The sequence below is a fragment of the Vulpes vulpes genome, chromosome 10 (assembly GCF_048418805.1).
Source record: "Vulpes vulpes isolate BD-2025 chromosome 10, VulVul3, whole genome shotgun sequence".
In the NCBI taxonomy this organism is placed as follows: domain Eukaryota; kingdom Metazoa; phylum Chordata; class Mammalia; order Carnivora; family Canidae; genus Vulpes; species Vulpes vulpes.
In genome coordinates this window covers 18,986,674-19,013,065 of record NC_132789.1, presented here as the reverse complement: position 1 = coordinate 19,013,065, position 26,392 = coordinate 18,986,674, and the positions used below count along the sequence as shown (strand labels likewise).

The 26,392-nt window shown below is 55.6% G+C and overlaps 2 protein-coding genes across 6 annotated transcripts in view; one reads left to right on the top strand and one right to left on the bottom strand.

Annotated features, from left to right (window-relative positions):
- Positions 1–2,028: 2,028 nt before the first annotated feature.
- On the top strand, positions 2,029–26,392 carry FOXN4 (forkhead box N4). The gene is made up of 9 exons (XM_025986650.2): positions 2,029–2,247; positions 16,431–16,579; positions 19,181–19,305; positions 19,419–19,529; positions 19,861–19,988; positions 20,576–20,672; positions 22,107–22,314; positions 24,646–25,029; positions 26,048–26,392. The coding sequence occupies exons 1-9, from the start codon at positions 2,123–2,125 to the stop codon at positions 26,305–26,307; spliced, it is 1,587 nt and encodes a 528-aa protein (XP_025842435.2). The 5' UTR covers positions 2,029–2,122; the 3' UTR covers positions 26,308–26,392.
- The window catches only part of ACACB (acetyl-CoA carboxylase beta), a 151,526-nt gene continuing 142,725 nt past the window's right edge, over positions 17,592–26,392 (bottom strand). For all 5 annotated transcript variants that reach the window (XM_072723032.1, XM_072723033.1, XM_072723031.1 and 2 more), the window contains one exon: positions 17,592–18,125. The gene's annotated coding sequence lies outside the window, so the exon portion shown is untranslated. The remainder of the gene's footprint in view (positions 18,126–26,392) is intronic.

Sequence of the window (26,392 nt, the reverse complement as noted above, 5' to 3'; positions counted from 1 at the left end):
CGGGGCGGCGCAGACCTGAGCCCGGCGTCCACCGGCAGGTGCATCGCTCTGGGTTCGAATCCCGACTCTGCCACTTACGGGCCGCGCCCCCCCCCCTCCCCGGCCCACCCGGGACCGCTCAGAGCTTCGGGTTCGCCGACGGCACGAAGGGGACCATCCCGTCTCCCCAGGGGCCGGCGTGCAGAATAAACGAGGGGGCAGAAATCCATAAGGGAAAAGAAAATCAAGGGTGACGATGATCACTGCCGTCACTATGGCAAAGGATTCCAACGGGGGCTGGAGGGTGAGGGCGCGGGAGCCGCGGACGGCCCCGGGGATCAGCCCGGCCCCGGCGCTGGAAGTGGGCTGCGGGACGTCTGTCCGCCCGCCCCGCCCCGCCCCCGCCCCCGCCCCCGGCCCGCGGTCCGCGCCACCTTTCCCGCGGCGGGCGCCGGGCGGGGCGGGGCGGGGCGGGGGGAGGCGCGGGCGGCCGGCGGGGAAGGCGCGAGCGCGGGCGCACCGGCGGGCTCCGCGGCCCCCAACGGCCCGGCGCCTCCCCGCCTCCCCGCCTCCCGGGCCGCAGCGCCCAGCCGCGCACGCCCCGGGCGGACTCCGTGCCCACGCGGGCCCCCGGGGCTGCAACTCCGCCCCCTCGCGGCGCCGGCAGGTGCAGGCTCCCGGCCCGCGCTCCCCGCCCGCGCTCCCGCCCGCCGCGCGCCAGCCCCGGCGCAACTTTCTTAAAGGGACAGGTGGCCCGAATCCGCGTCTACCTGGGGCCGGGGCTCGGCCTCCCCGCCCGGCGCGCGCTTAGGGGAGAGGGGAGGTGGCGGCAGAGCTCTCCGGCCACGCACCTCCTTGCCCCCGCCCCCGCCCCCGCCCCCACCCCGGGGAAGTGCGGGATTGCGAGTCTCAAGGCGCCGCGCATCCTTGGGCAACTTAATTCTTTGGCCTGCATCACCCTCCCACCGCTCCTCAACGCAGGCTCGCGGGCACGCACTTGCTGCCACCGCGGGCAGAATCTGAGGAGGGGTGTCCCCACCCCGGCGCCCCGCCCCGCCCCCCCCCCCCCCGAGCCCCGGGGCGTGCAAGGCTCGCGGCTGCTGGGAAACACCCGCTGCAATCCCCTTGACCCTGCCCTGTAACTGACCCTTGGGGGAAAAAAAAAAAAAAAAAAAGCCCCTGCACGGCTACTGCGCATGCTCTGAGCTGGACAGCTCCAGAGAGGGAAATTTAAAAACGGTTCGAGCCGCGACGGCGGCCAAATTGCGGACCGCGAGGGGCGAGCGCGAGGGCGCCCCCTCCGAAGCCCCCGCCCGCCCAGGAGCGCCTGCAGCGGCGGCCGGCGACGATCGGCTCCAGGTACCGCCGAGCGGGCCCGGCCTCGCCCCCTCCCCCGCGGCCGGCAGCGGCGCTCTCCGGGGTGAGACCCGGGCGCGGGGCCGCGGGGCCGCCGCCCTCCGCCCTCCGCTCCCCGTGCCTCCTTCCCGGGGACCCCTGAGGACTTTTGGGGCGGAACTGAGAGGCTTCGGTGGGTTTCCGTGTTCGCTGCAGGGCTGAAGTTTGAGAAGCTCGGGGAAGTTTTGTGATGTTTTGTCTTTTTTAGGCTGCGTCTGTGTGTGGCGAGGGGGGTGGGATTGGTTTTCCAGCCAGGGCATGTGGCGGGAGCCCTGCGGGGATTATTGCCTTTGCAAGTGGGAATTTGGCTCCTCCAGAGAAACATACGTGACACATCACGTTGTCCTTTAAAAAAAAAAAAAAAATTTTTTTTTTCCCCCCAAAGTGATCGTAACTGAGTTGCGGTTGAAAATAGGCTGGGAAGGGAATCCGTTTTTTCTGATTCCTACTTTGCAAGTCCACATTTTCCAAGACTTGACATTTGGATTCTAGAGCCTTCCTCCACCCTTCCCTCATTAATTCGAAAGAACCTGCAATTTCATTCTCTTCATTGCTTCTGAAACCCTGTAGAATTGCCCTGGGAAAGTGACCTGTGATACCCAGAAATCCTTTAGTACTTTCTTTTTCTCTTTTCTTTTCTTTTCTTTTTTTTTTTTTTTTTTTTTTTGAAGTGTTCTGCTACTTGTTTGAGCTCCATCCTTTTGAATTGTGGGAAAACCGGGTTTCTGCCCTGTCCACATCGTCACTGATGGGAGCTTTGTTTTCTGCTTGTCTTTCCCCCAAGGAGATGATAGAAAGTGACATCTCATCCATGATGTCAGGAATTATTCGAAACTCAGGGCAAAATCACCACCCCTCTCCACAGGAGTACAGGTGAGGGTGTCAGCAATGACAAATGATGCTTTTTGAAATTGTTTAAAGTGTTTATGTGCTGTTTATAGTCTCTGCCAGAGAAGTATTGTTATATTAAATTCTGTGATTTTGCAAAAGAGGGAGAAGATCTCAATTTCAAAGTTCGCCTCTCTGAGAGTGTCTAGGCTCGAGGCCTGAGGCCATGGGATCACTAAAAGCCTAGTCTTTTGTCTCCTCCAAGAGAGGTCCCCTCCTGGGTGAGAGACGGGAATCCTGGTGAATGTTAAGATGACAATGGCAGCTATTGCTTCCCCTAACAGGGCTCCAGGAAATGCCCCCCCAAAACCTTTGGGGTGAGGTGGGGGTGGTGGTGGTGGTGGGAGGAATTGGCTTCCATCCTCATGGCATGCTGGAAAAGTTGTGATTGGTGACTTCTGAATTCTTAGCCTGGCTGTATGACTATCAGCAAGTCCCTTGCCCTCTCTGGGCCTCATTTACTTGTCAGTTAAATAATGCTCTTGAATTAAGGTCTCTCCTGGGTCTATATATTTGAGGAATAAATTTGGTGGAGTCTGAGGCCAAAATAAATGATTTCTTGAGGAATAAATTTGGTGGAGTCTGAGGCCAAAATAAATGATTTCTTGAGACAGAATGAAGCAGATACAGATGGTGGGGGAAGCCCCACAGAATCCTCCAATCTGCAGAGCTGGAATGGCCTCTAGGGGGTCAACCAGTCCAGTCACTTGCTTTTACAATTGGGGAAACTGAGGCCAAGAAGGGAGAAGGGCTGTCCAAGGTCACACAACAAAGCGAGGGAGGAGGAGAAAAAGGAATGATCTGGAGTCCCCTCCTAACCCCTCTTACTTGAGCCCCAGAGGCCTGACCTGGTTCCCAGTGCCCTACCCGTCAAGGCAAGCATCATGTCCATGGGTTGAGGGGGCACAGCTCAGATTATGGAGTGGAGACAGGACAGGGGCTGGCCTGGGAAGAGCAGGCTGTCACCTCGGATCAGCCCTGTTTACCCAGGGGCTGTCTGGCCTCCTGGGGCCACTACCACTCAACCAGCAGTGCCTTCTGAGGCGGACTGCAGCCCCCAATTAGAGGGAGGTTGCTGGCTGAGGGCTGTGGGCCTGGAGGCTGCCTTCTGAGATCCAAATGAAGACACAAATTCAAACAGATATTTGCTGCAAGCTGGCCGTGTATAGATCTGGGACCCCAGATGTGTGCCAGGCATGTGCCCGTGTGCAAGCACCTACTGTATACCCAGCTTGGGAGGCTGCTCTGATGAACCTCCACTGTACAGGTGAAGAACCAAGCAATGAAATGAATTCTTGAACCAGCCAAGATCACCCAGCCAAGCACCTCTGGGCTTCCTTCTACTCCCGAAATAATGACAGGTGGAGTGGGGGCAGCATGAAGGTGTTAGAAGCTTGGGCTGTAAAACCACTTATGGTCCCAGCTCCTCTGGCAGTGTGGAGCAGTCTGAGTGTCCTCATCGATAAAATGGGAATAGAAATAGTACCCACTGCATGGAGTTGTTATTATAAAGATTAAATAACAATTCCCAGCTCGGCCACTTGCCAGTTGCATGATTCTGGGCAATTTCACTTCCGAACTTTTAGTTATTTGTAGAGCAGGGATAATACAAGCTACCTCTCCCCGTTTTTGTTTTTGTTTTTTTAAGAGTTTATTTGTTTACTCATGAGACGGTGGCAGGGGTGACGGTGGGGTGGGGAGAGGCAGAGACACAGGCAGAGGGAGAAGCAGGCTCCATGCAGGGAGCCCGAAGTGTGAATCCATCCTGGGTCTCCAGGATCAGGCCCTGGGCCGAAGGTGGCACTAAACCGCTGAGCCCCCTGGGCTGCTGCCCTCTCCCCATTTTTAAATGCAATATCTATGAAAGTGTCTGGCACCCAGGAGGCACTCAATGTGTGGGGGTGAATCTCCCTCTGTCCTCCCAGCTGGAAGCCCCAGGGGAGAGCCAGTGTTTTCCCATGGGCCAGCTGGAAGAGCTCAGAACCACAGAGTCTGACTGTTGCCTAAAGCGCGCTGTAAAAGCACCAGAGTCAGGGAATCAGGTGGTGAGAGCCACGGCTGCACTGGAGTCAGATGTGTGCAAGGTCAGAATCCAGCTTTGGACAAGTCACGTGACTTGCTTTAGTTTCCTTATCTTTCAAGTGAGCACGATTAGGGCACATCCCTCATGCAGCTGCCAGAAGGACGGAGTTGGTTTTCTAGAGCAAGAGACACAAACCCGGTAGCTGCTGTTCTGACTACTTAGTTCCATTAAGGAGTCCAGCTTTCTGTGAGAGATGGGGTCTATGGAGGGCCTTCGGGGTGGGAGCTCTGGAGGAACATGTTGGGTGGGCGGGGGAGGTCCCTGAATGCAGATTCCCAGGCACTGCCTGGCAGGAGCCCCCACCAGCTCCAAGCCGTGGGGGCCTGGCCAGCCCAGCCCACAAACTGGATGGGGCTCCATGCAAGCTGTTGCTTCCAGAAACAGAGCAGGGCAGGCAGTAAGCTTACCAGTGGGGGGTAAGGAGGGGGGACTGTCCATGCCTACCCAGTTCCCAGACCAGCTGGCAGGGGCAGGCCAGTGGAGCAAGGAGAAGCAGTCTTGTATCAGCAGCAGATCCAGAGTTGCCTGGGTGTCCTGTCTTTTTCTGTTTGCCCGGATCTGGTGCTTTCTTGTGTCCAATACCTGGCGTGTCTGGAAGGCAGAGCAGTAATAAGGATAATTGCAGCTGGTGGTTTCTTAACCCTTCACTACCTGTGCCCATTTGGCGGATTGAGGAAACCAAGGTTCCACGTGATTAACTGGCTTTACATGATGACACAGCTAGTTGTGGGTAAAGTGGCCCTCCAACCTGAGGCTGTCCCACCCAGACGGTATCATGACACACACCCTTTCCATGCGCTGCTGCCGGAGAGCAGGAGGGCTGGAACAGAGTAAGTTGCTCTACCACCGCGAGCTGTGTGACCCTGGACAAGTCACTGTCCCTCTCGGTGCTTCACTTTCTGCGTTTGTGAAATGGAGCAATGAGCGAACCCAATTCACAGGTCATTGGGAGGATTCTGCACTTTCTTCTAGAAAAGGTTTGGCCAGGCCTGGGATGGAGTGCTTTCTCCTGGAGGGGAGCTTTTATGATCATGCAGCGCCTCCCCGGCCCCTTCCAACCACTCCCATTTTTCTCCCTGAATAATAGCCTAGGAGAAGTTTATGGGCTTCTCATTCCCTCTCTCACATCTCCAGGGAATGGCTCCAAGGACCACTCAGGCTGCTGATCCAGCCTGGTTCCAGCCCCCATGCAGCCCTCCACACGGCCCTCCATCCCCAAGGGCCGCCTTTGGCCGTTAGCTATCAATGGCTGTGTGCGGGGAGGGAGGGGTCGGGGGACAGCAGCTGGAGGCTGCCCTGCCCCCCGGGGGAGCTGTCTTGGAGTCAGTGGCTGGGCCTAGACAGCGAATTGGCAGCAGCCTCCCTGCCTGCAGCCTCCCTGCCTGCGACGCTGCGGCCTGGGGCCGGGGCCAGGGGCAGCCCTGACCCTGAGGACAACAGCAACAGCTCACGTTGGACGCAGGTTATCCGGTTTCCCTTTGGCTCGGGGAGGAAAGTCCGCTTGTTGAGGTTCTGCAGAATAATGAATTACTAAGCACCTACTGTGTGCCAGAAACCCACGAAGCTCCGTAGGAAACACACCATCCTGTTTGATCTTCATAGTAACAACCGTGAAATGGGTGCTGGCATTTTCCCAATTCACAGACAAGGAGACTGAGGCCCCGAGTCATGACCTGCCCCAGGGCATACATTCAGGAAGGGGTGGAACAGCAGATCAACCACCTGCCCCTAACTTTGGGAATTAATCTGTGAGGTCAGGTCTAACCACCTCCCTTTACAAACTGAGCAACTGAAGCTCCAGAGAAAGAAGGCAAACTGCTGGCTCCTTGGATCCCCACCTTCTCCCAGAGCCATGTCCCTCCCTTAAGATGTGGGCAAAACCCCGTCCTCTCTTTGGACAGTGGTTTTCTCATCATTTAGTGCCAAGCACGTGATAGATACCTAATAAATATGCACTGGGGAGATGGCTGGCTCTCTCCATACCACGTGAGAAATAACATGCCCACGGAAACGTAGGGAGGTTTGTGATGGGGTGATGACAAAGTCCTGCTGTGTGGACCCCCGCAGATGCCACCTGCCTTTCCTCTTGAGCCCCCGCTGAGCTGCGTGGGCGGATGGTTTAACCCCCATATCAGTGTGGCTCCACCCATCAGTTGTGACCTCCTTGCAGGGGGCTAGTAGGGGCTCCATCTGTCAGGGGCGGTGACAGTCCCAACATCCTTACACCCCTTTCTCCCTCCCGGTGGCCAGAAGCTCCTCAGGCTACCTTGCAGCCAAGGAAAAGATAGGTCGCCTTCCTGGGGCCCAGCCTTCCTTTGGGGTCTTGGGCTCCACCCTGAAAAACATGTGCACACACATGCACAACCCCACCCCTCTACCCTGTCACCCACCCCCCACCAAGTCCCAGCCAAGTTTTAGAAAGGAAAGATTCTCATTTCCAGACTCTAATCAAATCATTTCATATTACACTCGCTCGTGGCCCCATTGGGAATTCCCAAGCTTGCTAAACTGCCTTTGGTTTTTTTTTTTTCCTGTAAACGGTTACAAAAGATATTACAAAAGATATGTTAGCTAAATAAACACCACCATGAAATCCTTAATCCCTTTCGTGTAAAGGTTGGTTTGGAAACAGGAACAGTTTGTGGTAATGTAACAATTTCCTACTAACCACATCTCCAGGAGGCAGGTAAAACCTTGTTATAATCAGAGCAGAAGTGGTGTCCTGGCGCTGCCTGTGCCTCTGCGGTCTGGTCCGCTGGGATGATGATCTGACTCCCCCAAGACAATATTTGCTGTGGGAACCCCTCCTGGTGACCATGCGAGGCAAGAGGAGAGGAAAGCAGGAACGCGGCTGAGCACCTGCCGGGTGCTGGGCCCTATCTTATATCTTATCTGATCTTATCCTCACAGCTGCTCTCCGTGGTGGAAATCATTATGATAGTGATTCCATTTTATAGATGGGAAAATTGAGGTGCAGAGGGGTGATTTGCCCAAGATCACATAGGTACAAAGAGGTTGAGATGGCATTTGAGCCGCAAGTGGATGTTCCTTCCACTGCACGATTACTGTAGCGATTCCAAGGAACCCCACTATAGGAAAGAGGGTTAACTGTGGGTTCTGGACTTAAGCTCTGTAAGCAAAAATCCCTGCAGAAACTGTAATCCATCCACAAATACATGGGGCCCGCTGCAGACGCTGCCAAGCTCTTTAGCAAGTGCTCCATGGAATTTCACCCTTATAGCAACAACAGCCAGTGGCCCTGGGGATCCAGCTCACCTTGGGTGGACAAATATTTATCAAAGAATGAAAGCTGTGCTGGTCACCCTGGGTCTGTAATCAGGTATAAGACAAAGCCATCCCTGACCTCTGGGAGGTTAGTATCTAGGAGGAAGGGGTAGGCAATGCCTGAGTAAAATTAATGGGTGATCCCAGGTGTCTATGCTATGTAGGCATTAATGGCTCTAATCATTCCGGGGAATGGAAACACTGGGAGATGGGGAACTGGTCGGGGAGGGCTTCCTAGGGCAGGGGCGTGGCTGAGCCAGGCAAGAAATGGATAGAGATGGGGCAATGCAAGTTCTGTTACAGCTGGGCTGGGCTGGGGGTATCCTATCACCTTCTCTTACTGCAACAAGGATGTAATAAATGCCCCCAAGGTGCCAGGCCCTGTGCTGGGTGCTGAACAAAATACAGGGCCTCCCAGTCCTTGCTATCTTGGCATGGAATGACTGGAAACCTGTATAAACGAATACCTCCTTGGGAAATGCTAAATGTTCTGCAGACACACGGGAAGGTCCACCAGGGGTGCGGGTTGCCAGAGAATCTCTCGGAGGAGGGAAGATTTAGGCTGAGACCAGAAGCATGGGGAGAGCCAGTTGTGAATGAGTGCACGGGATGGCAGAGGGAACAGCATGTGCACAGAGAATTCAGAAAGCTTGAGAAAGTCCAAGATAGATGGGTCTGCTAGAGCAGAGGTGATGAGGGTGCCAGGGGCGGGGTAGGAGGCCGCCAGAGCCAGATCGTGGGGGAGGAGCTGGACCCTTACTTCCCTCATGGGTTGTCAGGACAGTGCCAGGTCCTACTGTCGGTTTCGAAAGGCCACTCTTGACTGCTAGATGTTAAATCCATCTATTCCACAAATAGTTGTCTAGCACTTGAGCCAAACACTGTTCCACACCTTTCCTGTGGTTTACCCTGAGCCAAGAGGCAGGTCCTGTTCTCACCTCTATTCTGCACATTCAGGAAACGGAGACTCCGAGGCATTGAGTTACCTGCCCAAGGACCTCTGTTAGGAGTGGAGCCAGGACTGGAATCCAGGTGTCCCCGGGCTCACCCCTGCAGTGCCCTGCCCTCCTGGCTCAGCTTCCATCCCTCCAGTGACATGGCTGATTGATTAAGGACATTGTTAAGTAATGGTGTCAGCTTGGTCCCCTGGTCCATGTAGGGATGGCAACCATGGACTCCAGTGGTGTCTCCCCTTTGCCAGGGCCACCACAGTATCCCCTGAGCAGTGGCCCCGTCACTACGGAGGCACCTAGCAGATACTTCTAAAGATGATGGTGATGATTTACCCTTCCTGCCTACAACCTGATTTATTTCAGCAAAACTGGCAGAGAGACCAAGTAAAGAGGCTCCAAGTACTGTCAGCCCCAGCTCTTTTTGCTTACGTGCTGTGTGGCTGAGGTATCACTTCCCCCCCTCTGAGCCTCAGCTATCCCATTAGTGAAATGGGTTTGCGAAGGAGCCATCCCACAGGCTTCTGAGAGGCGAAGGAGGTACAGACCAAAGAGGGTTGGCAGGAAGGTGGGCACACTAGGGAACAGATCTTCCATCCTTTGCATTCCTAGGTCAATGAGAAAGCTATCCCCACTTTTGTGTGCTTGCCACACAGCCTGGCAACTAGGAGTTCAGGAAATATTTATGGAATGGAGCAGATGCTGAGTGTCGGACACTCTGCTGGTGGCTGTGCTGAAGGCAAGCTCTTTAGAAGAGGTTTGTCATCGTGTGAACCCCACCATGCAATGCGTGCAGATGAGCTGGGCACCGCCCGCATCATCTCATCCGTCCTTACAACAAACACCCTGTGTGAGATGGGTACGGGCATTCGCATCCCATCGTACAGATGAGCAAACTGAGGCCCAGAGAGGTAGACTACTGCAGACCAGTCTCACAGCTACTAAGTAGCTGGGAGGGATTCAAACCCAGGTCTGCCTGAGCCTGGAGTGGACACTTGTCACCACTACACTGACATGCCCCAAAGAAAGCAAGAGGAGGGTGGTGGAAAGCAGGTAATGACTCGAGTTCCCTAACTGGGATGGGCTCAGAATGGAGCATTGCAGAGGGCTTGGGACTCGTGATGAGCAAACTCATGAGGGCACACAGCTAAGGCATGAAAAAGGATAAGCACACAGTAGGCACTTGGAGAATGTTGGCCAGGCGATTGCCCCGATGCTAGAGTAGTCTTGATTTCCCTGGTGCACCGTCTTGCTCCTAACCAGGGTCTCGCCACACACACCCTTCTGCATGCCCCCAACTTCATCTGTCCGTCCCCCATCCCGAGGGGCCCTGCAGGCTGTGTGTCTGTCCCAGTGGCAGCCCCACCGAGAAGGAAGGGGCTCAACCCTGTTCTGTTCCAGATGGAGAAATTGAGGCCCCGGGAGTTGTGCTGGGGCGGGTGCCTGAGGCCATTGGCCAGAGACTGCTATCTACCAGCAGGGGTGACGACACCCCCCGGGGGTGGAGGTGCATGTGTGTGTCTTAATAAGGAAGAGATGGAAGTGTCCCTATGTGGCGTGGGGAGCCGCTGTGAACTGCTGAGGTCGGAACGGGACTCTGGGGTGCCAGATAGGTGGCACCCCAGATATTTTATTTTCACTTTGCCCCAAAGCTCTCCACTCATTAATGAGGACCCCTGTTGGTGACAATTGCCCCACTTGGTTTGAGAAGGACGCACCATCGGGGATCACCTTTGGGACCCCCGAACTCATAGCTGAACCTGAGTTTCAGTAGAAAATTAGATGTCACCTGATCTGATGCTAATGAACTAGGATCACATTCTTGGCCGTCACTTTAGGGTGGATGCCATCATTCTTCTCGGTTTATACGCTGAGGCGCAGACCAGGTGACCATCTCCCAGCCAGTGGAACCCTGGTGCACGCCCTGCGGGTCCATCCTGAGCCAAACAGCTGTCTGCTCTGCCTCCCAGAGCCCAGGCACAAGGAGGGCCCCAAGGGGGCCTCTTCTCTGCTACTGCTGCTTTACAGATGGGGACACTGAGACCTAGAAAGGAAGAGGCGCTTGCCCAAGGTGATAGAACTTTGGAAATGTCACTAGAGGGTTTAAAAAGATTTTATTTATTTATTCATGAGAGACACAGGCAGAGGGAGAAGCAGGTTCCTCCTCATGGGGAGCCCAATGCAGGACTCGATCCCAGGACCCCGGGATCACTCCCTGAGCCAAAGGCAGACACTCAACCACTGAGCCACCCAGGTGCCTTGGGCTCATCTTTAATCCACTAGGGGCCTGACCTGTCATCCCCTAACTCCTGCTTGAATGCTCCCATGACAGAGAGCTCACTACTTTGTGAGCTGCCTCAGTACAGGACTCTCGTTTTTACAGAGCCCTTCCCTGTAACTTCCCTGCTGGTAGGAGGTAAAGTGGGGGAGTCTTTTATAATAGAAACACACTGAAATGAAAATTCCATGAAATCAGCACCTGAAATTTCCAAACCAAAATCAAATTTCCAATTTTAAGGCAATGTGGAAACACCACAGATTATTCCATCATGATTAAAAAGAATGTTCCACACCACCACCGCGTAGTAAGAACTTTCCGTGGTGATGGAAATGTTCCGATCCTGTGCTGTCCAACGTGGTGGCCACTGGACACGGGTGGCCATTGAACCCTTGAAATGTGGCTGGTGTGATGAAGAAAGCTAATCTGTAAGCTTATTTAATTATAATGGATTTAAATGTAAATGGCCACATATGGCTTCTTCCTATTGGATAGCACCGTGCTAGAATGTTCTAGAATCCACAGAGCTCATTCCTTTAACCATTCCTTGTGGGGCAAGGAGAAAGGACAGTGGGGTCGTAACCAGCCCTGGCTCTGGCTGGGGGACACTACACAGGCCTTTTTCTCCCTGGCCTCAGTGTCTCCATCTGGTAAATGGGAAGATGGTCATGATAACCATACCTGCCTGATCAGGCTGGACACAGAGCAGGGACCCACCCACCCCAAGCCGTGTCCACAGGCTCTTTTATAACATTAAATAAAATTAAGCTGGGCCTTTCACCCCTGCCTGGCCCTGGGGAGGGCGGTGGTGGGAGAGGAGGCATCTGGAAGGCTGGGTCTCTTTGTTCACTTGTCTAATCTGTGAGGACTTATGGAGCACCTACTGTGTGTCCAGCCCTGTAATCTGGGGGTGCAGCTCCTCCCTCAGCGGGTACAAGGTTCTCTGCTTCAACATCAGGTTCTTCTGGGGCCACCTGCACCAGGCAGTGGACTCAGCACTGGTCCTGGCCTCCTCTCTGCCAAAACTGGGGATCCCTGAGAGCTGTGGGGTGCAGCCCCTGTCTTGGAGATACCTCCTTGCCCAGAAACTGAAAAGAAAGACCTAGACAGAATGAGCAGGAGGGGTCTTGGGAGACCCCAGGACAGTGAGGCCGGATTTTGCCTTTTCCTTTGAATTGCAAATGTCCAGTCCTTTCCCAGCAGAGGGGAAACCCACTCAGGAGACTGATACAGTGTCACACGTATACACACCCCAGGGAGGAATCCCAGGCCCCCGCAGATGGCAGATGTCCCACAAAGCCACGTCACCTCCACCGCTTCTACCAGGCCAGGCCTGGGGGCGGGTACACACTATGGCTGCGATCATTACCCCTTGGACCCATCCTACGGGCGGGACAACTGAGGCTGGGTATGAAGTGCCCTTCTAAGGGCCTACGGCTGGGATGCCAGAGTGGTTTTTGAGGACCTGGGGTTCACGCCATTGAAAATGAGGCGCTAGGAGAGAGCAAGAATGGGGCACACGGGGGCATCTTTAATGAGGGACCTGTATGCGTCGGTGAGGGATAGATCACAGGGGTGCCCCACATGTCACGGTGGAGAAAGGGCTGGGCTGACATGCCTCTGCAGGGAGTGGAAGGGGGGCAGAGATGGCTAAGGACCCGGGTCGGGCCATGGGGATGGGACACTCCCAGGCAGGGCCTAGCGCACCCGCCCCCCAGCTCCTGTGACTCCCAGGGAAGAGGTGCCTGAATGCGGGGTGATAAGGCAGCGGGAGGTGAGCCAGGCCTTTCAGGGCCAGCCGACCCCCACCACCGAGCTTCTGCACGTCCACATCCGTTGCAGGAGACCAGTGGGGCTGGCGGGGCCAGTGTCGGGCACGCTGGCACGGACATTTTGGCATGGGCAAGAGGGAGGTCCAGCAGAGAGAGCAGGGCCTAGCCACTGCCCCTCCACCAAAAGGAGCTGGAAACCCCCAAGGAAGAATGAGGACCAGGCCTATGTCAGAAGCTGAAGGTGCACTGCTTCATGTGCTTCTCAGAACAACCCAGGGAGATATGGACAGTGATTCTCCCATTTTCCAGATGAGAAAATGGAGGCTCAGGGTGACTTATCTGAGGTCTCCAGGGATCACCAGGACTTGAATCCAGATCTGTCCAGTCAAAGCTTGGGCTGTGCCCAAGACCCTGTTACACCACCTCGGGGCTGTTCCCCCGGCCCCTGGAGCTTTGCTGGGAGGTGCTCAAGGGTGGAACCCCGGGCTCTGGGCTGGGTCTTGAACTCTACATTCGAACTAGGTCCTGGGTGATGCTGGGATACACAGCCCCACCTGAAAGCCCCAGGATCATGGGAGGAGGGCATCGCCCCCAGGGGACATCTAATTCTCTGCCTGTTGTGCCACAGGAACAGCCTCAGACTGGAGCAGAGACCTGGGTTCGAGTCCTGGTCTGGCCTTAGCTTCCCTCTCTGCAAAGTGGGCGTGGCCCCTGCCCCTGTCCTCAGGCTGTGGCAAGGACTCAGGGAGGCAGAGGGTGGCTCCGTGAGTGCCTAAAGTGCTGGATGTGACAGCCATTGTCACACTGTTCTCTGGGTTGGTAGCCGGGGGTCAGCTGATTTCAACCAGCCAAGCAGGCATGTAAGTGGCACCCCTGTGTGCAGGGACACAGGCTGATCCAGGGCTCAGGGCCAGCCCTCAGTGATCCCACAGGCGGGGTGGGGGGCAGAGAGATGGCAGCGCGAACTCACTGGCCCTGGCAAGGCGCAGGGAGCAGCCAGGATGCAGAGGGGTCCCTGAGCTTGGGGTCGGGTGACAGAGACTTCCCAGGGAAGCCACTCCTGGGCTGGAATGAGCCCGCACGGGCAGCCAGGAGCCCTAGCCCTGGCCTTTCTCTGGACTATGAATTGGAAGCAAACTGCTTCCCTTCTAACCTCAGTTTCTCCATGGGTCAAATGAGGGGTGGGGCCAGATGATGTCGGCAGGGACTTTGGCAGGAGGAGGCCAGGAGATGATTTGCAGTGAGCCTCCAGGGGTGGGCACTGTTTGGGTGGGGGCTAAGGCATGGCAGTGGGACCGCGTTTGGGTGTCCCAGAAGGGGGCAGGGGGAGCGGACACCGGGTGGCCGCAGTAGGCGTCGGGGTGAAGTCGGGGGTGAAGGAATGGGGAGCCAGGCGGGACACACAAACAGCAGGAAAGAAAAGACCTAGAAGCACCATCAGAAGAGCACCGCGTCCTCAGCCCCTCTATGCGCTCAACGGCCTTGTCACCTTATGTGATCCTCACTTCGTGGGGAGACAGGCTCTGGGCATTTAAGTGACTGCTCAGGGGTCTCAGTTTCTCTACCTGTAAAATGGGGAGAGCACGTGGCCTTGGGTCTGGCATACAGGAAGCGCTCAATAAATGGGAGCCACAGGTGCTTACGGCAATAGAGGCAGATCTGTGAGACCACGGAGCCCAAGCTCCGATGTACTTCCTTCCGGGCCTCTGGGGGCCTGGCTAATATTTTTAACATTAATATTGGCCCGAATGCTGATGACAGCTAAGTGAGACGCCGTCCCGAGGGCTTGACATGCAATCATACGCTTAATCCCCACGGCACCCTATGAGAGGAAGTGTTATTAGCCCGATTTTACAAATGAAAAACGGAGGCCCAAGGGGTCCAGTCAGTGGCCCTGGCACAAGGCAAGTGGAGACTAGGGTTAGACCCCAGAGCCCAAGATCTTAACCGCCCTGGGCACTATCAGCCAGAGTCCCCTGCCGCCAGAGATCTTGCTGGCACCCAGGAACCCAGTTTGTTTACAAGCCTGCCACCACCATTCAGGGGCCTTGGTGGGGCCGCGCCTCAGAAACCTGCCGGCAGTGGCTCACCTCCGTGCCTCCCAGACGCCCCAGCGCCAAATGGAGCAGCAGGGCAGTGGGGAGCTACAGCAGGTGACGGAGCAGGAGCAGGGCCGCACCGCCAGGCTCTGGGAGGCCGGCCAGTCATGCGGTGGGTGGGGACTGGCCAGACGCCCCCCATGGCGGGCAGCACCGGGCCCTGCCCCTCGGTCTACCCCATGGTCTCCACGGGCCCGAGGGGACAGATGGCAGCGCCCAGGCCCGGGCCGTGGCTGTCACTCGCCTGATGAGTTACGAGCAGGCTGAAGGAGTGGCAGCCCGGGGTGGGGGGGCTGCAAAAACAATTGCACAGAGACCCCGGGACAATGGGGGCCACGTGCCACGGGGGCAACAGTCGTTTGTCGCACAATGGGCCTCCGGGGGACAGCAGCCAGGCCAACTGCTGCTGCTGACACGGCCGGCCGGGTTTTCAAATCGTTTCCAGGCCCTGTTTTCCTACAAGGCAGCCAATCGCTGGGGCAGCCGGACGGTCACCTGATGCCAGCTTGGTGGGCTGAGGGCCCAGGCCCGGCGACAACGAGCAGTTGTGGCCATGGCAACGCTAATTGTGGCCCTAAAACACAAGGAAAGAGAGAGCGGGCGAGGTGGGAAGGAGTGGGGAGAGAGAGAGAGAGAGAGACAGCGAGACAGGAGACAGAGCCCGAGCTGAGGTGGCCCGTGGGTGGCAGAGGCGGATGCCCCACCATGATCCCCTATCCTGTGCGTCACAAAGCCATTTATGTCTCCCCCTTTCTGTGAAGCCCCCAAGACACTTATTCTCAAACCATGGTGCTCAGAATCGGGCCTGTGGGCCCCTGGGCCACATACCAGACAGCCCCTGACCCCCGAGGGGGGCAGGCACGGTGGGTCTGGCGTGGGCTCCAGGCTACTTTGCAGCACCTCATAACATGGACAAGGTACTGCTGTGGGGCCCGGTGTCCTCGCAGCCGTGTGGCAAGCATGACTTCAGGGGTGCTGGGGAGTCACACTTGCCCCACGCCAGGGTACCTGCCTGCCCTCCTCGTGGGCAGCCTTTGTCTTTCCGTGGAGGGTGTTTTTGCTCACGGGTCTGTTGGGGGGGTGTCGGGCATGGGTTCCACATGGCATCTCCAGGGGCTGTCTGTTCAGCTCGGGTTCCGGCCCCACCACTTCCTGTTACATGTGGCTTTGGGCAAGTGACTTGGTGCTCTGAGCCTCAGTCTCCCCATCTGTAAGAGGAGGATATGGGTGTATCCGGGGGATGTGGGTGTATCCTACCTCTCAGGGCTGCTGGGGGATTGAACGGGATTGAAAAGGACTGTGCCCATGTGCCCAGAGCCCTGTGCCTCAGTTTCCCCAATCTGTAAAATGGGAATGATGATCATACTACCGCTTGCCTCGTGGGGTTGACCAGGAGTGTTTAATGGCTTTACTACCTCTGAAGGACTCGACACGGTGTCTGGCACGTAATAAGTGCTCAACAAACCTTAGTGTTTATTGTTTTGGGGGTAGGGGCTAAGGTAAGATGTGGTCAGTGAAGGAATGATTTGAGGATGTCTGATCTGGCTGCCAAAGGGGGGGATCCTGTGACCATGCGGAGCCCAGGGGAAGGGCAGATTAGGGCAACTTGGGGAGGAGGGCTAGGGGGTGATTCCAGAGATGGGGGGACCAGAAGCCAGCCTGAGCTCCCCGCTCCGCCCGAGCTCCTGCCCCTCCCTGCAGGCTCCTGGCCACCACCACCAGCGATGATGACCTGCCTGGGGACCTGCAGTCGTTGTCCTGGCTCACGGCGGTGGACGTGCCGCGGCTGCAGCAGATGGCAAGTGGCCGTGTGGACCTGGGGGGCCCCAGTACACCACACCCACACCCAGGTAGGCCCAGGGGCTGGGTCGGGGGGACAGGGTGGTGTGCAGGGGAGGGGCAGCACCCAGCACTGCCACCTACCAGCTGTGTGGCTGTGGCCACGTCTCTCTCTCTCACTTTCTCTGCCCCTGTTTCTGCATCTGTGAAATGTGACTGATTATACCTTCCTCAGAGGAATGTGGCTCATTCATTTGCTCACCACCGTGTGCCAGGCCCTGTGTGAGCAAAGGTTTCAGGGAAGAGTAAAGACCGCCCTGCCCCTACCCTGCTACGTCTTGAACATCTAAAGTGGTTGGCAAACGATGGCCCGTGGACCCCATGCAGCCTGCAACCTGCAGCCTGCGTTCTTTATAGCCTTTGTGTTAAGGATGGTTTTACCTTTTCCAAGGGCTGTAAAAAAAAACAGAAGACAGAAGCCATATGGCTGGCAAAATATTTCCTATCTGGCCCTTTACAGAAGAAGTCTATGGAAGCCTGATCTTCAAAGAGATAATATGTGGAAGGTGCTGAAGGTCCTGGCACACAGTAGGTGCTCAATAAATGGCAGCCAGTTGCAGTCATAGCACAAGTGGGCTAAATATTTAGAGACATAGAAAGTGTTGAAAACAATCATCACAGTACATCAAAAGTACCAGTAGTTAAAAAATTAGTGTCTAGGAGTATTTATTTCATTGAACAAATTATTCTTGGCCAAAACATTTATAGCAGGGGTCAGCACACTCATTCTGTAAAGGGCCAAGTAGTAAATATTTAGACTTTGTAGGCTATATAGTCTCTGTTGAAAGTGTTCAGGATGCCTGGGTGGGTCAGCAGTTGAGCATCTGCTTTTGGCTCAGGTCGTGATCCCGGGGTCCTGGGGTCGAGTCCCTGCTGAAAACCTGCCTCTCCCTCTGTCTGTGTCTCTGCCTCTCTCTGTGTGTCTCTCATGAATAAATAAAAAAAAAAATTTTATTTTAAAGTGTTCAGCTGTGTCCCTGTAGTATAAGCCCACCCCTAGATGGTGTAAATGAACAGTCATAGTTGTGTCCCAGTAAAACTTTATTTACAAAAACATGCCACAGTCTGGATTGGGCTTTGCTGGCCACAGTTCGCCAAACCCTGATCTAGAACCTCCAGCTCTACGACCTTGGGTAAGTACTTTCCCCTCTGACCCATTTCCTTAGGTCAGATGAAAGGATAGCAGAGCTGCCCTCCCCAGGTGTTGAAAAGATTCAATGCCCAAAGTACGTCGTACCTGCAGTCGGTGTTGTATGGCACACAGCAGACAGGAACCGTGAAAGAAGGCAGCCTCCCTTCTCCACTGTGTGGCTGCACAACTCCTGCGCTCCTGTCTCTATGCCAGTGTTGGGAACCCTGAGTCCTGCAAGCCGTGGTCCTCGTTCTCAGGGAGCTGAGGGTCCCTGATCAGAGAGAGGGCAAGGCAGACAGACCAAAGGCGCAATGGAGGAGCGTAGGTGGCGGCCCGGGCTCAGAAGAGAGCAGAGAGACCCCGGAAGGCTTCCTGGAAGAGATGGCCCCAGGGCAGGATCATCTTGCAGGTCAACTTTGTTCAACCTAGAAGGGAGCCCCAAATCAGAATGGTTCAGTGAGGGTCTGGGATAGATGAGCAACGTCTGTCACAGGCCTAGGACTGGATGGCTGGCGTGCAGGCATGTGTGTATCTGCCAGTCCTGAGCACCCCCTCGGCAGGGGAGCTTGGCAGAAGGGAGAGGAGGGGGCACAGCGGCAATCAGAGCTAAGCCTAGTGGCACTGGGGAACCCAGGCGCCATTCTAAGGAGGAGAGATGAATAATGAATTGATGTTTTAGCCTCATAATGGACAAGAACTAAGATATTAATGATATCACTATTATTTGTTATCGACTCATATATTTTTTTAAAATCTTTTTTTTTTTTAGGACTTTTATTTATTTATTTATGAAAGCCACAGAGAGAGAGAGAGAGAGGCAGAGACAGGCAGAGGGAGAAGCAGGCTCCATGCAGGAAGCCAGATGTGGGACTCGATCCCGGGACCCCGGGATCACAGCCTGGGCTGAAGGCAGGCACTAAACCACTGAGCCACCCGGGCATCCCTCGACTCATATATTTTTAAAGATTTTATTTATTTATTTATTTATTTATTCATGAGAGACACAGAGAGAGGCAGAGACACAGGCAGAGGGAGAAGCAGGCTCCCCATGGGGAGCCCGATGGGGGACTCGATCCTGGGACCCCGGAATCAGGACCTGAGCTGAAGGCAGTCGCTCAACCGCTGAGCCACCCAGGTGCCCCTGTTATCAATTCATATTTATCAACGTGTCGGTGGGGTAGCCAGCAACGCGATAAGTACCCACAGACATCACCTCATTTAAACCCCACAACTTCACACATGGGTGATCTGTGTAGCTCCGCCGCGCAGATGGGGAACCTGAGGCTGGCCCCAGGTCACACAGCCGGTAGAGCCCAGGTTCACCCCTACACTCCAGGTAGTGGTTTGCGAAGCACCTGCTATGCACCTGGCCCCCAGGCCGGGGGCAGGCTCCGTCCTCTGGAGGTGTCCCGGGTGAGCCACTCTGCCTGCTGGCGCCCTTCCGCCAGCGCAGCGGTGTCTCTGTGCTTTCCTTTTGCAGGTGCCTTGGCCAGGGCGGCTGACCTGCATGTGGGAGCCACGCCGGGTGCACTGCTCCACAGCCCAGCCGGCATGGCCCCCCCGGGCCTGCTAGGCCTGGGCCCCCTAGCCAATCACGGAGCCAGCGTAAGCGCCCATCCCTCGGGTCGGGGAGCTCGAGCGGGGGTCCTCCAGGGCTGGGGTGCCCCTCCTCACCCTGACCTCCGTCTCCTCGTCTCCTCGTCTTACGGCCCCTGCAGATGAACCAGATCCCTATGGGGGGCCAGCCCTCATCCGGCCTGCAGGACCCGCCGCAGCTATATTCACCTGCCTCCCAAACACAGTTACCGCTCCCCCCAGGTGGCCAGCAGGTACCTAGAGCTTGTGGGCAGCCCTGGACTCGGAGACATATGTCCCTGCCTTGGGCTGGCGGGGATAGGGGGGTGCTCGCTGAGCCTCAGTTTACTTCCCTGCAACCTGGGGCTAGCATTCCCGTGCCCCTGCGTTCACTTCCCTAAAACTCCTGCAGGGAGCAGAGACAGGATTGTCCCTTGGGGCCATTGACCTCACATCTTCCTAAACAGCGTCTCCTGGGGGAAGGGGGCCCTCCTGTGAGTGGCTTATTCTCTCTTTCTCTCTCTCTCTCTTTCTCTCTTGCCTCTCTCTCTGCCACGCTCGCTCGCCTGCCCTGCCCATGGCAAGTGCCCGCCTGTGGGCCTGTATGGCTCCCCGTTTGGAGCACGGCCTCCCTACCCCCAGCCCCGCATGGCTGTGCACTCATCTCAGGAACTGCACCCCAAACACTACCCCAAGCCCATCTACTCATACAGGTGAGGTCCAGGGTGGGCCGGGGCCATGGGGGGCTCGGGGAGGAGGGGTAGGGACTGCCCTTAGGACAGCTCAGACTTGTAAGGGGGCGCTTTTCATCCCCCCAGGTGTGACCTGCTCTGGGAAGGACCATCATGGGCTCCATCAGCCCCCAGGGTCGAGAATGAGCCCGATGCTCCATGCTGTCACTCACAAACTGTGTGGCCTTGGGGAAGTGGCCTGGCCTCTCTGAGCCTCAGTTCCCTCTAATGTAAAAAGCCATCAACATAATAACATTGTGTCCCTCCCAAGATTTGAGTGGGTGGCAGGCAGTGAGCAGCCTAGTTAAAGTCTAAAGGCCTGTAGACATTAATTATGGGGAAGGGTCAAAGAGAGGAGAAGAGTTTTCTCAAATTGGTCCTGCTGTCCGAGCTCAGGGTCAAGGCCAAGGTCAGGGAGTGGGAAAGATGTTGGGCCAGAGAAAGATACCAAAACTGACACCGTTTGGGTATGGAAGGGCTGGTGGGGTCAAGCAGGGCCGACTTCCTGGCAGAGGGGGCCTTGGGCCCGAGACACCTTCACACAGGCCTGCCCCACCCTTTGCCTCCAGCTGTCTGATCGCCATGGCCCTGAAGAACAGCAAGACAGGCAGCCTGCCTGTGAGTGAGATCTACAGCTTCATGAAGGAGCACTTCCCCTATTTCAAGGTGAGCAGCCCCAACCTGGGGTAAGGGGGTGCCCGAGCTGCTCTGGCCTCTCCCTCAAACTGCCAGGACCCAGGACTGGCCCCAGGCCAAACTGGGCCACCATGTTAGGTCCCCAGTTACATCCACAGGTGCCTGGCCCTGGGCATTCACACGGACGAGGGCAAAGAAATCCAGAAGGAGAAGAGGGCATTTGAGCTGGGCCCTGAGCAGGGAAGGAGTTCACCAGGCATCTTGGGGGGTGGAGGGGAGGCAGGGGGTAGAGGGGCCAACCTGGTTACTCAGCATGGATCGGTAAGACACGCAGATGCAGAACCCAGACTTGGCCAGAGCTGCTGCCTCTCTGAGCCTCGCTTTGCTCCTCTGTAAGGTGGGGACAATAACTCCCGCTGGCCAGGCCCATGAGGGCTCTGGGGGTCAAGGGCCCTGGCCACTCCGGGCACATGGCGGGCCATCGGTATCGTTATTTTTGTTGGCATCAATCCCAAACAAGGAGCAGGCGGGCAGAGGGGACCGAGCTGCAGGCTCCCTGGCTTAGTGCCCCCTTTTTTTTTTAATTTTTTTTTTAAATTTATTTATTCATGATAGTCACACACAGAGAGAGAGAGAGAGGCAGAGACACAGGCAGAGGGAGAAGCAGGCTCCATACACCGGGAGCCCGATGTGGGATTCGATCCCGGGTCTCCAGGATCGCGCCCTGGGCCAAAGGCACGCGCCAAACCGCTGTGCCACCCAGGGATCCCGGCTTAGTGCCCTTTAGCAGAAATATTGCAGACAGGGGAGTGTGCGTGGAGGGGGAGGGATAGAACATGAGGTGCCCATAGGATCTGGTTACCTGACAATAAAGTGGGAGCCTTTAAAAATAATTGGCTTCGGGGATCCCTGGGTGGCTCAGTGGTTTGGCGCCTGCCTTTGGCCCAGGACATGATCCTGGGGACCCAGGATGGAGTCCCACGTCAGGCTCCCTGCATGGAGCCTGCTTCTCCCTCTGCCTATGTCTCTGCTTCTCTCTCTTTCTCTGTTTCTCATGAAGGAATAAATACATAAAATCTTAAAAAAAATAAAAATAAAAGTAAAAATGATTGGCTTCCAATGTGCGGGGCCAGCTATCCGCATGTTAGCATCCTGTCCCTTTCTTGCTTCCTGAGTAGGAAAGAAAGGGGAGTTCGGCATCCTTGGGCCTGTTCCCAAGTAGTGACTAACTGTTGCCTGGAGCTGACGTGCAGCTGCCCCTTTAATGGGGCCCAGGGGGCCGGGCCCTCTGTTTGCCACAGTCCCCACCACTCTCTCTTGTCTTCCCAACTCAAGGCTGGGTGGTGGACAGCCCTGCCCTGCCCTGCCCCTCGAGGCCTGGGTCATTGAGATCCCCCCGAAGCGGAGGGGCTCATAGGGCAGTCTCTGAGGGGGATCTCCTGAGTGTCCCATCTGTCCCCACAGACGGCCCCCGACGGCTGGAAGAACTCCGTGCGGCACAACCTGTCGCTGAACAAGTGCTTCGAGAAGGTGGAGAATAAGATGAGTGGCTCCTCGCGCAAGGGCTGCCTCTGGGCCCTGAACGTGGCCCGCATCGACAAGATGGAGGAGGAGATGCACAAGTGGAAGAGAAAGGATCTTGCCGCCATCCACCGGAGCATGGCCAACCCCGGTGAGGCCTAGACATCCCCGCCACCCCCCACACACCCACGCCACCCATCACGCAGCCAGCCCGGCTCTGCCTGGACCTGCCCAGCCCGCCACGAGTCCTGGCCTCGATGGTGGGGACATGGGCGCCTGGTGAACTTCCCTCCTTTCCTCCTGGGCCCTCCCTGGGGCTGGTCAGAGGCCTGTGAAACGCTGTTCAATCTCCCTAAGCAACCCCGAGTTTCTCAGAGAGAAATGCCCAACTGAGCACCCACGGGATGACGTCGCCTTCTTACCTTTCTTATCACACTGGCATCAAGTTTCAAAACAATACAGTAATAGTAACACCCAGTGTGGGCTAGGATGTGGAGAAACAGGCACCGTCATACATAATGAGTGGGAATCTGAGGTTAAGCTTTTCCAGGGCAAAGTCCTATAACAGAGCCCTGCAAACCTTGCCCCATTTTTTTCCGTCCAGTTATTTTACTTCTGGCAACGTATGTGGAGGATGAAAAAGAATTTCAACAGAAGGTTTACAAAGTCATTCGTCACAGAATTATTTCTAATAGTAAGAAAGTTGAAAGCAATCTAGACATCCCACAATAGGGGATTAGTTAAATAGATATAATGTCCATACAAGGATTGATTAGAGACAAAAATATTTTTGGAATAGAAAGAAATATTCCCAATACAATAAGTGAAAAAGACCATATATCACAGCCTAGTCATATTTCAAACTGTGTATATTAAGTGCACATGTATGTTTATATACATGTGTGTGTATCCACTCATTTACATGTGTATGGATTTATGTGTACACACACACACACACACACACGAACGACACACATACACACAGACTAGAAGAAATATACCAAACTCTTGACTGTGAATGAAGAGACCACTGATAATTTTTATATTCCTCACATTTCTGTATTTTCCAAATCTTCAACCCTGCTCATGAGTCACTTTCATATTAGGAAAAAATATTGCATCTGCTTTTTTTTTTTTTTTAAATTAAGAGATGTGAAGGGGAGGGACATACAGGTGACATCTGCATGGAGAATGTCAGGTGGAAGGCTAATTATCCACCCAGCCTCAGGAACACTTGGCCTGACTCCGGGGGGATCATCATGTTTGAGGTGTGGGTATAAAGGAGGATTGGAATATAGCTCAGAGATGAATTCAATAAAGTGAGGAAGAGGAGACCATGGAGCAATCCCATAGGCCCTTGTGGGGGGAGCATCCAGGGATACTCACCCCTCAGAGAGCACTGGGGTCTGGCTTAAGACCCAGTGCTAGTCCCCATTCATTCATTCATTCATTCATTCATTCAAGATTTTATTTATTTATTCATGAGAGACGTAGAGAGAGGCAGAGCCATAGACAGAGGGAGAAGCAGGCTCCCTGTAGGGAGCCCGATGCAGGACATGACCCCAGGACCCCAGGATCACAACCTAAGCCAAAGGCAGATGCTCAACCACTGAGCCACCCAGGTGCCCACAGTCCTACACATTTAATGTAAAATCTTGGGCAGGCCATTTCACCTTCTAGGTTCTAAGTGTCCTCTTTTCTTTTTTATTTATTTTTAAAAACATTTTGTTTATCCATTTGAGAGAGAGAGCACGAGCAGTGGGAGGGGGGCAGAGGGAGAGGGAGAAGCAGACTCCCCACTGAGCAGGGTTCCTGATGTGGGGCTTGATCCCAGGACCCTGGGTTCACGACCTGAGCTGAAGGCAGACGCTTAACCAACTGAGCCATCCAGGCACCCCTAACCTAAGTGTCCTCTTTTCTAGAATAGGTACCAACCTAAATAGGTCCTGGGACCCTAGTGGTCCAGGCTCAAATTGGTATTACCTTCAAGGAGACGCAAAAGCCAACCACCAAAAATAATTTCAGAGTAATGATCTGTCTTGTTTATAACCGATAGCATTAAGGAGAATCTGACTTTTAACCCACAGTAATACTTCTTAATGTCTCTTTAGTAGCAAGAAGTGGCTAGGACCCCTTGTGTGTTAGTAAATTTTATCCTGGTGTCGTGGGACTTGTCATCTCTGCCTTCCCTCCTCTTGCAGAGCTGTCAGCCTCAAGTGAAGTCCTGGGGCTAAAGCGCTGTCCCAGTGAGAGGAGCTAGTGTTATCATCTGAGGCTCCCTCATTCCTTAAAGACCCCACACAGCAATCTGCGATCTCATGACATGTCCGCAATGACACTGTGTCAAGTGTACAGTGCCCTCTCATAGATGAAGAGACTGAGGTTCAGAGAGTCCGAGGGGATTGCTAGGGTTACATGCATGGTACCACTGGGGCCTGGGAACTTCAGGGTGGCTTCTGAGGGACCTTTCCCTTGCCTGCAGAGGAGCTGGACAAGCTGATCTCGGACCGGCCAGAGAGCTGCAGGCGGCCTGGCAACCCCGAGACCCCTGTGCTGACTCATGCCACCACAGTAGCCATGGCCCATGGCTGCCTGGCTGTCTCCCAACTTCCACCCCAGCCACTGATGACTCTGTCCCTGCAGTCGGTCCCCCTGCACCACCAGGTCCAGGCCCAGGCGCATCTGGCCCCAGACTCTCCCGCCCCGGCCCAGACCCCACCCCTGCATGCCCTGCCGGAACTGAGCCCCAGCCCCCTGCCCCACCCTGCCATGGGAAGGGCCCCTGTGGACTTCAGCAACATCGGCAGCGACATGAGCACTGAGGTGGACTCCCTGGACCCCAGCATCATGGACTTCGCTCTTCAGGGTGAGGCTGGAGGAATGGGGATGGGGGGGAGAGGAGGGGAGGGAAGCTGGACAGCCAGAAAGATGAGGGAGGGCCAGGGAGAGGAGGTCGGCCAGCCTTTACCCCTCCACTCCATCCGTGGGCAAGTGCTTCCCAACCTCCTCATGACAGCGAATTACAGCAAGCATTTCATGAGTGCTTACTGTATACCAGGCCTCCTGCCCAGCACTCCCTAGCCATCACCCCCCAACCGACCCTGCCACAGCCCTGGGAGGCCACTGCCATTTCATGTCCCCATTCTGCTGCTGAGGATACCGACACAGAGAAGTGAGGCCACTGGCCCAAGATCACCAGCTAGTAAGTGGCAGAGCCGGGATCACAACCCAGATCTCTGTGACCCCCAATGTTTACTCAATAACTACTCTAACTTGCATGTGCCAACCTCAGCCCAGGTCACGGTCTGACCCCCGCCTGCCACACAGTCCTGCTTGACACACAGGAGCCGAACAAATGAATGGACAGATGAGGGAGGTGCCTCGTGTTTCATCCATTCATGCCATGGGCGCCCCTACTGTGTGCCAGCCCATGGCCAAGAACTCTCTGCCCTCCAGGAGTTCCGTGTCTAGAGAGGGAATGGACTGGTTAGCAGGTTGGTTAGCTAGCTAGGGAGCGAGTTACTTAAGGCCTTTAAGTGGATATATCTATCTGGCCCTCCCTGCCTGTCCCCCTGATTATTGTTTGGGGAAAGCGTTGTGTTGTCCCCTGATGGGACACCTGAGAGAGCGAGTCAGTGCTTGCCACACATGCCCCCGAGGAAGCCTCAGGAGAAGGGGGGTCTCTGGCTCCATTTCATCCCGAGGAGCCTGAGGCTCTGTGACAGAAGCGACATTCCCAGGGATGGAACTTGGCTTCTCCACACCCCCTGCAAGACCCGACTTTGAACCCCACACACGGTCTTTGCCTCTTCCTTAAGATCGGATTCGAACTCAGGTCTGTTTGACACGAAGCCAGCTCACTCAAATGCCTTTGTCTTTGAAAGGGAACCTCTGGGAGGAGATGAAGGACGGGGCCTTCAGCCTGGACACACTTGGCACCTTCGGAGACTCGCCCCTGGGCTGTGAGCTGGGGGCGGCGGGCCTGACCCCCGCCTCTGGTGGCAGCGACCAGTCCTTCCCAGACTTGCAGGTGACGGGTCTCTATGCCACGTACTCAACCCCAGACGGCGTGGCCGCATCAGCCACCTCCTCCTCCTCGCAGTACCTGGGCGCCCCAGGGAACAAGCCCATCGCCCTGCTCTGAGGTGACGGCTTCACCTGCCCCCAGCACTAGGGCCCGGGCAGGAGCTCATGGAGCCTGTGTTCCTGGAAGCAAGGCCCCTTACATC

Bases quoted from the DNA above. Each gene is read 5' to 3' on its own strand.
- FOXN4 (XM_025986650.2), top strand. From the start codon at position 2,123: ATGGGAGCTTTGTTTTCTGCTTGTCTTTCCCCCAAGGAGATGATAGAA. The intron at 2,248-16,430 runs GTGAGGGTGTCA...CCCTCCCTGCAG, and splicing joins CCCTCTCCACAGGAGTACAG to GCTCCTGGCCACCACCACCA. The intron at 19,989-20,575 runs GTGAGGTCCAGG...CTTTGCCTCCAG, and splicing joins AAGCCCATCTACTCATACAG to CTGTCTGATCGCCATGGCCC.